Raw genomic sequence first — 11,182 nt, 5'->3', positions numbered from 1 at the left:
GGATCACTTCCGGTACTACCGTCAAGTCCTTCCAGCAATGCTCCAGTCACAGTCCAGTGTTGTCAACCGCCAACCGACGCACTCGCCCGACGCCTCTACTTCACTTTGTCAGGCAGGTCCTATTTAAGAGATTTCTTGATTGCGAACAGGTGTGGCAGTAATCAGGCCTGGGTGTGGCTAGAGAAATTGAACTCAGGTGTGATAAACCGCAGTTTTAAGAGGGGGGCAAACACTTCTTCACACAGGGCCATGTATTTTTGGATTTTGTTTTCCCTTAATAATAAAAACCTTCATTTAAAAACTGCATTTTGTGTTCACTTGTGTTATCTTTGACTAATATTTAAATTTGTTTGATGATCTGAAACATTAAAGTGTGACAAACATGCAAAAAAATAAGAAATCAGGAAGGGGGCCAACACTTTTTCACACCCCTGTATACTGTCTTGCATTACTATGCAGTTCTCTCCAAATATCACAAAGACCATAAGTTTCTGTCAATTCTTGTATAACATGACTAGATGCAGCATGAGGTTCCATATGATTCCTATCCATAGCATCATTTTTAGTGCAGTTAAAATCACCACCCAAAAACGGATATTCATCAGAGATACAGTTCTGAATATCTGTGCTTACATTCTTAAAATAACATACTCTTTCAGCACCATTAGTTGGAGCATAAACAAGACATGGTCAGAACTCTGGTTGTATCGACATGAAGGGCCAAACAATACCGTATGCATGACACACAATAATCCGACAGAGAACAGTGAGCCCAACCACTAGAAATAGAGTGACTAATAGATCAGAGTGGAAACAGGTGTCCTCTCAAAGCAGCCCGCACGCTGATTGTGATGACAAACAGGTAGAGATGAGAGCTAGAATGAGCATGGGCGTGCCTGAGTGTGTGTGTGTGTGTGCATGATAGAATATGTAAGTGTGTGTATGTGTGTGTGAAATCCCGTGTGTGTGAGAGAGAAACAGAGAAGCAAACCCAGCTCATGACAGTACCCCTCCCTCAACGAGCGCCCCCAGGCGCTCCCGAGGAAGAAGCCTGGCGAGAACGGTAGAAGTCCTCGACCAGCGAGCGATCCAGGACGTCCCGGGCCGGAATCCAACACCTCTCCTCAGGACCGTACCCCTCCCAATCCACCAAAAACTGGTGACCGCGCCCTTGTGTTGGTCATACTATACAATGATTTATAGCTTGTCTTTGTTGAATAATACAGAACACAAAGAGCTTTAAAAAAAATAATTGCATATTAAATCGCAATCGCAATATTGGTAAAAAAAAAAAATCGCAATTAGATTATTTTCCAAAATCGTTCAGCCCTACTGTACAACAATAAGTCTTCCAGGAATTACATGCTTAATTTCACAAGAGACGTAGAACTCATGTGTGTAAAAAACACCCCACCCTCCCATTCCTTCCTCCATTCAATTTCATTGTAAATTCTTATGTTTAATTAGTTCAAACAACAAGGCTTTTTTTTCAATACCCAATTCAATAAATTAAGAGTACCCACATTAACCACACTCATAGGAAAAGTAATGCAAGGAAAAAAAGAAAAAGCACTAGACAAGAGATAGAAAAAATCATGTTTCAAAACCACCATCAGCTTGCAGTTCAAGTCCCACTTTTGAAACAAATTTCTTAAGTCTATAGATTTCTTGTGCTGTGAACTGTTCTTTGCCTTCAAGCATTTTTTATGTTCTTTGTCTTTTGCAAAAAAATACCTTATTTTATCAAAGGTGTAGGCGCTATGTCGATTTTGCCTACTTTTAATGTCAGCTGCATCACTATCCGAGTCTTCAACTGTGCTACATTCAGTGTCTTCTGCCACCTGCTCAGTTGTCCCTTTTACGGCACATGGTTTAGGCCTTTTTCTTTTGGTTGAAGCTGTTTTAAAGAGTGCCTCATCACTCACTTGTTCAGTATCCATCCCCTTTTGTATTGACTCTGCCACAGCAGCTTCACCAGACTTAACATCCTTCCTTTCCCCCTCACTTTCAATATTGAGAGGCCCAACAACACCAACAACTTCTTCCACAGTTATACTTTTAACATCTTCTGCAGCCTGCCCCTGTGCATCTACCCTAACATCAGCATTATTAGTCACCACAGTGCCAGTCACATTAGTTCTTCCATTATCAACAGTAGACCTATCAGTTACATCGACTTCTACATTATCAGGTTCAGAGTCAGAAATGTCAACCCGCTCAGGACATCTAATATGGCCCTCTTGCCCACACTCAAAATTTTTTTATCTGAACTTAAAACCCACATTCAGATCCTCAGCATCATTTCTCAAAATCATGTAAATTTTCCATCTAAAACAGACAACATGCTTGACTAAAAGGGAATTTACAGTTCAGTGAAATCTTTTTCATTTGTGACACTATTTTACCATGTCATGACAATTCTGTAATAAGCAGTTCATCTTTAATAAAGGGGGGAACATTTGACAATATGATTTTTCTTGCTGGCTGAACTAACGGCATCACTGGCGTGAACATATCCTGTATAACAACTCCGCTTTGCACAACATTGTTTACTTTCTCTATGCTGTTTAAGAAAATAACAAACGCGCTATTCATACGAAACGCCGACATAATGCTGTCGTATCCAACCACTTTCCCAACCGCTAAACTACATTACTCTACTGAGTATCTCATCACAGGCGCGATTTTAACAGCCACTCCTGAGCCGCCATTGCCGACCAGCGAACACTGGCGGACGGCGTTCCTTAACTCAGCGTTGTACTATACACAAAACCAAGTTCACAGCAAAGAAAGATGCTTTGAAGAAAGACAAGAGAAACTCACTCAGCAGCTCTCTCACTCACCAACTCACACGCCAATTCCGCCCACTCACTCCCAGTATGCACACGAGAGAGAGAGAGAGAAGCCTTGTCCAAATACCCACACTTGCGGTCTTTGCACTTGACCACTTGTATGACGTATTTCCTGTATTTGGCCCAAGTGTTCAAGTGAGCATGAAGACCACAAGTGTGTGTAGAACTTTTCATTACCTGATGGGACACACTTATAGTGTTGTAAACAATATTGAGTGTTGTTCACATAAGTGTTGAGTGTTGTATTTATATTTATGTATTTATTTATTATATTTTTTAATAAAATTATTTTGTACTAATTTGCAGCATTTGTTTTTTATATTTAAGATATTTACTAATTTTGTCTTCTTTTTTTTTTTGCTTTGCTAAAAGGATTCTCCAAACTCACAACATCATATATATATATATATATATATATACACACACATATATATAAATACAAATTATAACATAATACAAAATATTTTTTTAAATAAATAAATAAAATAAAAGAATTTAAAAAATAAAAATAAAATAATAATAAATAAATAAAAAGCCACAATGTGTGTATTATTTTAAATATACAAATAATATATAATAAATATATACAAAATGTATTCATAATGTATTGTCCACATACTTTTATACATTAAATAATTCATTTCAAATGTATTGTAACTATGTTAATATTACCCTTTATATGATATACTTAACTACATGTTTATTTGGTTTACTTTATCTGACTACACTTAGTGCATTTATATTAAGTGTAGTTAAGTACCACAATTGGGAACATGTGCTTATAACTAGTACATTAGTAATATATTTTTACAAAATCGATTAAATTTAAGTTTAGATCTATATAAAAGTCTACTAAGATTGAACTTATTTTTTAAAGCATTCAAAGCACAGTTTTAAGAAATACACAAATAAAACTCTTTATTTATTATTATTATTATTATATATATATTTTTTTTTGCGGTAGTACACTATTTCAATTTTTCCAGTAGTATACTTTATTTCAATGCACTAAAAATAAATTTAAATCTCAGTGGTATTTAGTATACTTTTGCAATTGCACTGAAGTACTACTGAAGCAGAAATATACTTTTAATTAGTGTATTTATAGTGTATAACTTTTACAATTTTATTTAGCACAAAAAAAGAATGTACTACAAATGTACTTGCTTGTATTTAAGTATTTTTAGTGCATTCAAGTATACTTTATTTTTTACCTGGGCATAATAACATTTGTATAACCCCTAATGGGTTTGTAATGTGAAGCATGATAGCTTTGTGCAGGAGCCCTGATCACAGTTTTGTGACAAACAATGTCTGACTGCTCATGAATTCTTGCATACTAAAACAATCATTGATCACAGATGAAGATTTAGTATTAACAAAAGTATTATTAATAATTATTTATATGAGCTACCAGAAGTAACTGAAGCAGAATTTATATTACAATGAACTAATCTGTTCGTAATTTCATATCATCTCTAAGAAATTATATTTTCGTGGCCACAGAAAACATCTTTCTGATAGTACTAATGCATTAGAGCATGTAGCAAGATCAGCTCATTAAATTTACTTTGTCTACAAGCACTAACCACAAAAACCAAACTCATGAAATTTGTGCACAAAAGTTTTAACTAAACACTAACACATAACTAGTCTAAACAAACATATACACTCACTCACTCATATATACATAGGAAAAAGGCGGGGAAATACAAATGAATGAATGAAACCGTTAGAAACCAGAAAATGAAGCTATGGAAAAGCAATGATAAGGAGCATAAACCAATCAGTACCTTTCTAACAAAGGGGTCTACTTATACTTATACTAAACCTCTGTTTCGTTTAGTTAAATACACGATACTTCCATTGCCTTGGTAGCTGAACCAGCGTCCGGATGCAGTCTCGGATGAAAGTTTGGTTTGATGGTGTTGAAGTTACGATCCAATTCTTCTAGGTTGAAGAATGACAACTTCAAAGATGTTCTTCTGACTCAGTTGTGGTCGGGAGAGTTCTCTCAGGTAGAAAGTTTGGAGACCTGCTGGCGCAGGGGAGGTCCCACGGCATCACGGTCGGACTGGATGTATAAGAGCAGTAAGAGCAGAAGAAGAGATACGAGCGCAAGGTCACTGCAACAGTGCCCATTAACTTCTGTGGAGGTCACACCTCCAGGAGGTCTGTGAGCCAATGGTAACTTAAACTTTTGGAGGGAAAGTTTACGATCCTTTGTCTTTGAACATGGTATTTTGCATATGTAACTGGATTGGGTGTTGATGCAAAGACTATTATAAATACTTATAATACTAATATTTTGCATAGGTATCAACCTATAATACACACTATCATTTAGATAATCAAAATACAAATTCGTACATACCAAAAAATGGTATAGGTGAAGCTACATTAATTAGTAGTTCTATCATAAAGCATGCATAAAACAGTATACAATACAAAAGACAATATACAAAAACAGCAATAATATACACAATGGCTTGGGGATATGCATGTTCATTCATAGAAAGGTTTGTATATAGTATACAATACAAAAGACAATATACAAAAACAGCAATAATATACTCAATGGCTTGGGGATATGCATGTTCATTCATAGAAAGGTTTGTATATGAATTAATGAAAGAAGTCCTTGTTTCAAAGTGAATTCAGTGAGAACGAGTCTCTCTCTACATTCCATTGGGTCGTAAAGTTTATCTAGTTACTGTAGAAACCATTGCTCAGTTGTAGCAGATTCCATTAAAACAAAGAGACAGACATGAGGGCATTGCAGTGCATTTGTCTTTTACTCTCTTTTCTTCAGCTATGGTCTCTCACATTTACAGTAAATACATTCACATACCTCCATCTAGTGGCTAGACACATTCAATTCCTTTTGCAACAGTTACTGTGGTAACCAGATGTCTATTCTGTCCATTTCGGTTATTTGCATTCGGGAGGGTCCCATAGACCCTCATGGTTGGCTTGTTGGGTGTGGGTTGTTGGATTATTTGTTAGATATATCAAATAATGATGTGTCTGATTTTTCCAGCCATTACAGTGTGTTGCAGCATTATTGTTGGGTCTAAAATAAAGCATTGACCTAGAAAAAGTTTGTTTGCAAAGCTTATGTTGTGAGATGTACTGTTCATTCGTTTGTAAACCAGTCACAATTGACCAAAAAGACAAATAATGTCCTACTTATAAGGAAAATATCACATCGGATGTTTCAAAATTTAATAATAATCAGATAATAATCAAACTTTTCTGAAAATAAACTTCTTAATGATGGTCAAAAGCTGCAATGAATGGGTAAGTGTTTGATGCATTACTTTTGAGATGCTCTTGTGTGAACATATTTAATCTTTCTGGAAATCTATTCTTAAAATTATTCACACATGTTTCTGCAGACATGCACTGTGACAATGTAGCATTTTGTTTTGTTTTTCAGTTGTCACAAATGGTTTACCTTAAATCTCAAATAGATAGTGTATGTAATATAAAGAAATAGGGAGTGTTTTAAAAGCATAGTAAAACCTGTTCTCTCTCTGGCTTGCCCTGCAGTGCTGTCCACATTAATGCTAGCTGTGAGAAAGTACAAGACATTACGGCAGGAGAAAATGGCAACACAAGAGTTGGAAACAGTGGAGTTCTCAGAGAAAATCTTGAGTTTTGCCATCCCAGAGACAGAGTCCACCCAAACAGTTCCTCTCCGGCACCCACGTCGGCGAGAGCGCAAGCTCTGTCGGGAGGAGGTCACCACCAGTATCCGCATGTCTCTGCGTCAGTCTCACCTCATTGGACCAGAAGACACTGTCTTTCAACAGTTTATTATGGACCGGCTGGCTGAGGCAGATGAAGACCCATACCTTCCACCCTTTGACTGTCTGCACACATATGCCTTTGAAGGGACAGGGTCTGTAACGGGCTCACTCAGCTCACTGGAGTCTGCCATATTTGACCCTTGCATGAGTCAAACTCTTGATGCGGGGCCGCATCTCCTGCCACTGTCACCCTGGCTGGGAGCAGCAGCTGACGAGACCTCATTCTGACCCGAGAATAACAAAATGATTCTAACTTTTTTTGTTTTTTTGAACATACCTACCAATACTGGAGTGACTGAACTGAAGTTTTTAGGGGTGAAAACAAAGTAGGTTCTTGAACCCTATTCTTCTTCTTCTGCTACTACTACTACTACTTCTAAAACTTTTTGGGAATCAGATAATGTATATTGCAGAGCCCCTAAACTTCGTATGATGGCCCTGTATAGCACCAACATTCAGGTTTACATACACATGTCCATCTTTGGGTACAGGTATAATAGTAATCAAATTAAAATTTTCGTTAATAATTCTGAAACTGTGTATAATGATAATGATGTTTTGCCTCTGATTCCTTGAGGTCTCCTGAACCTGTTGGTGATATACTGTTCCATTCTGTATAAAATGTTTTGAACATTTTAAATGTTCTCTCTCTTTTCCACCTAGTTCATACAGAATTGCTGTGTGTAATCTGCAAACCCTCTTGACGATACATTATTAAAATAATTTAGATTAATGAAATTGTTTAGAAAATTAAGAATATATTTTGGGCGTGGCTAATGAGGAGTGATGATATCTAACACACCCCAAAACAGCAATAATTTTGTAACATCTGAAACAAGTGAATGCGGGTGTAGATCCCTTACTGCTACTTCTGGTAATTTCTTCACTTTAAAAATTACAATTACACAAACATTCTTAGAATCTTATGAACGATACAATTGTGATAGTTATTACTACTTCATGCATATTATTAACATTTTTTCTTTGGATTGTATTCTGCAATTGTTTAGTAGGACAGCAGACATTATAGATTTGATACAACAAAAATATAGGGTAAAAATTAATTATCTTTGTTTGAAAATAGCAGTACGAAAAGCTCCAGTGCAGAGCAGCACAAAAGCCCTTATACACATTCTGGGTACATGTATCTGGGTACATGTGCTTATTTCAGTTTGTTTTAACATTTGAATGGCTAAAGTCTGATTACACTGTATAAAGCATGTACAGTATGTACACATTTGTATTTCTGAGAAAATCAACTCACTGAAATAGAACATAAAACACATACTAAACATTTGTTTGCAAGACTTTTGAGTGCTGGACTTTGTAGTCTAGAGCTACAAAAGTATGTGAAAATCATCATGCACACTAATTCACATAACAATACACACACTGATTTTTTTTTTGAGCCTTTATGTTAGAGAGACTGTATGTGAGGGAGTGTCAGTGGTCATAAAGATTAATGTGTTTCACACAAATCCAAAAGTTTGTTAAAGTTACTTACAAATGTTGATATTTAGATGAAATGACAAAATTGAGAAGAGCATAGCCATTACACATAACAAATAACATTAAATGTGTTGAGATTAAGTGGGGGTGGGGATGTGGTTGTGATTTGTGTAATTTGGTTCAGTTTACAGTTTGTTATGTATTTGTCATCATTAGACATGAATGGGCTGCAGCATGTGGGTGGCATGCGTGCATATGTTTATCATGTTGACATAAGCCCTATTCGGACGGTAATTGTTTCTCAGGGGGATGTAAATCATTTTCACCATTTACAGGGGGTAGTTGGTGATTTTAATGCCGTCCGAATCCGGAATGTCGGTGTTTTTCTCTCACCACCCCCGTAAAAAGGATGAATAAAGTAACATTGTGGCAACACAGAAACTGAATTTCACTTTTCACTTTTCCGGTTGCCACAACAAAAGTTTGGTCATCAGATTATGTCACAGTTACATAACAGTCACATATTTTGTTTAGTTTGGAGGAATGTGACCGTTTTAGATGTTAAAGGCGACATATCATGAAGATCTGACATTTTTCCAGTTTTAAGTGCTATAATCGGGTCCCTGGTGCATCTACCAACCCAGGAAACATGAAAAAGATTAACCCAGTAACTTTTTTTTAGTAAGCCTTTTTCTGCAAGCGTCTGAGAGTGCGTCAGATTTTCGCTCCCTCTGTGACATGTCACTTTTCCGGTTGCCACAACAAAAGTTTGGTCATCAGATTATGTCACAGTTACATAACAGTCACATATTTTGTTTAGTTTGGAGGAATGTGACCGTTTTAGATGTTAAAGGTGACATATCATGAAGATCTGACATTTTTCCAGTTTTAAGTGCTATAATCGGGTCCCTGGTGCATCTACCAACCCAGGAAACGTGAAAAAGATTAACCCAGTAACTTTTTTTTAGTAAGCCTTTTTCTGCAAGCGTCTGAGAGTGCGTCAGATTTCGCTCCCTCTGTGACATGGCAAAGGGATCTTATTATAATATTACTGGCCCTTAATCTGCATCTTTTCACCTAAGGCACCACCATTATGACCCTATAAAACCCTGTATCAGAAGTTTACATTTACATTTACATTTAGTCATTAGACAGACGCTTTTATCCAAAGCGACTTACAATTGGGGAATACATAAAGCGATTCTTCTTAAAGAGGCAAACAGACACAGGAAGTGCTCGCAATACCAAGTTTCAGGCATTGTTCAAATAAGTACAAGCTAGAAAGGGAAGGAATAAATAAAGAGAAAGAAAAATTTATTTTTATTTATTGATTTTTTTTAAAGATGAATTTAAGTAGCGTTTCACTAAGATTTCTGACCGAAGTCGATGGGGTAATTGTAGAAGAACCTAGCTGGATGGTGAAGTTTAAACTAATATGGCTTTAAAATGCATGATTTCAGCGCAGTACGAGTATGTAAAGTACAAGCTGTAAAGGCACAGCCCTATTGTGGAAAGGGGGGCGGGGAGCAGCAGCTCATTTGCATTTAAAGATACATGCACGAAAACAGTGTGTTTCTGCTTCCTCTCAAAATAGGCATGTTCAAAATGATATAATACATGATCTGTGCGGTATTTTGAGCTGAAACTTCACAAACACATTCTGGGGACACCTGAGACTTATATTACATATTGTAGAAAGTGGCATAATTGGTCACCTTTAAGATAAATTTTTGATTTTTACCAGTTTCCATGATCCACTTTATATTAACTGGCCTTAACTACTATGTACTTACATTTAAATTAATCATTCGGTACAATGCACTTATTGTGTACATACATGTTTTTAAATTGTACTTATATTTTAAAAATACCTGCATGTAATTACATCTGTAATTATATTTATAATTACACTGTTGACCCATCCCTTACACCTTAACCCACCCTTAAACCTACCCATACCACCAAACCTGTACCTAACCTTATCCGTTTCCCACCTCAATAGCAGCAAAAGTGTTTTGCAATACACTATGAACACAATAAGTACATTGTACTTATTTTTTTATGTAAGTACATAGTAGTTAATGCCACTTAAAGTGGGACCGTTTCCATAATGTAACCCATACAGATACTTTTATTTTTCATATGAGAATAAAGTGTTGTGAAATTAAAGATGGTGTAGAATATGATATGGGTTAGTAGAAACATTTGGAGAAAGATTCATAAACCCTTCACATGCGTAGCTGTGTCTGGATTATTGTCATTGTTGTCTGCTTGTTGACACTGCTGACACTATAAATGTGGATCTCACTAAATTATGCTAAATATATCTTTAGATTTACTCTACAACTACTAATGAACTACTAATGTAAAATTACTTTGTTACTATGGCAAGAGATTATCTGTCCTTACTGAGCTAAAATATAGAATGTTATATGAGATATAATAAAAGAAAATAATAAAAAAGAACATGAATGAATGAATATCCCTTACACACCTGTGCTGAATAAAAATGATTTCAAACTTCAGTCTCTGTTTGCCGTGTCACTTTTTTTCTCTTTCTTGCAGGACATAAACGCTACAGCTGAGATCATTTACACACACATACAGAATCGAGAACTGATGTGTCAGAATTTATTTATGTGGTTAATCCCTAGCAGCATTTTTCTGTCCACTGACTTTCCCTTAGGTCTTGCCAAGTCTTGGCATTAACATATCTCTTTTGGCAATTGCTCATTCAGAAAATTAAATCTCCCTAAAAACCCGAGGCCTTGAAACATGAAGAGCAATTAAGGAACAAAAATACTCTTGTTTTGAATGTTGTTATAGTGCACAGACATCCCTATGGCAAGTCATTTTATCATTTAATTTCCCTGTCCAATTCCGGATATCATGCAATTTTGACACTGTAGTTGGCATTAAAGATATTGAGAATGCTATTTTAACTACTCATACTTCCATTAACCTACATATTTTTTGATATTAACAAATGAGTTTTGATTAGTTGAGGTTAGAAATTGCAATTAAAGGTATTTATAATATTGTACTAGATATAATTCTAATATATAATTG

At 35.9% G+C, this 11,182-nt stretch overlaps 1 protein-coding gene across 2 annotated transcripts; it reads left to right on the top strand.

The window, feature by feature from the left end:
* The first annotated feature begins 3,002 nt into the window (after positions 1-3,002).
* Positions 3,003-7,448, top strand: LOC107749960 (cadherin-19-like). 2 transcript variants are annotated; one of them, XM_016565202.1, is made up of 2 exons: positions 3,003-3,008; positions 6,405-7,448. In XM_016565202.1, the coding sequence occupies exon 2, from the start codon at positions 6,419-6,421 to the stop codon at positions 6,890-6,892; it is 474 nt and encodes a 157-aa protein (XP_016420688.1). In that variant the 5' UTR covers positions 3,003-3,008; positions 6,405-6,418; the 3' UTR covers positions 6,893-7,448. The 2 variants fall into 2 exon arrangements, with proteins under 2 accessions (XP_016420688.1, XP_016420686.1); XM_016565200.1 differs by lacking the exon at positions 3,003-3,008 and adding an exon at positions 6,054-6,152.
* The last annotated feature ends 3,734 nt before the right edge of the window (positions 7,449-11,182 follow it).

This window comes from Sinocyclocheilus rhinocerous, unplaced genomic scaffold, assembly GCF_001515625.1.
Source record: "Sinocyclocheilus rhinocerous isolate Xijiao unplaced genomic scaffold, SAMN03320098_v1.1 scaffold3041, whole genome shotgun sequence".
Classification (NCBI taxonomy): domain Eukaryota; kingdom Metazoa; phylum Chordata; class Actinopteri; order Cypriniformes; family Cyprinidae; genus Sinocyclocheilus; species Sinocyclocheilus rhinocerous.
Note: the sequence above shows the minus strand (reverse complement) of the source record. Positions and strands in the feature narration are given on the sequence as shown.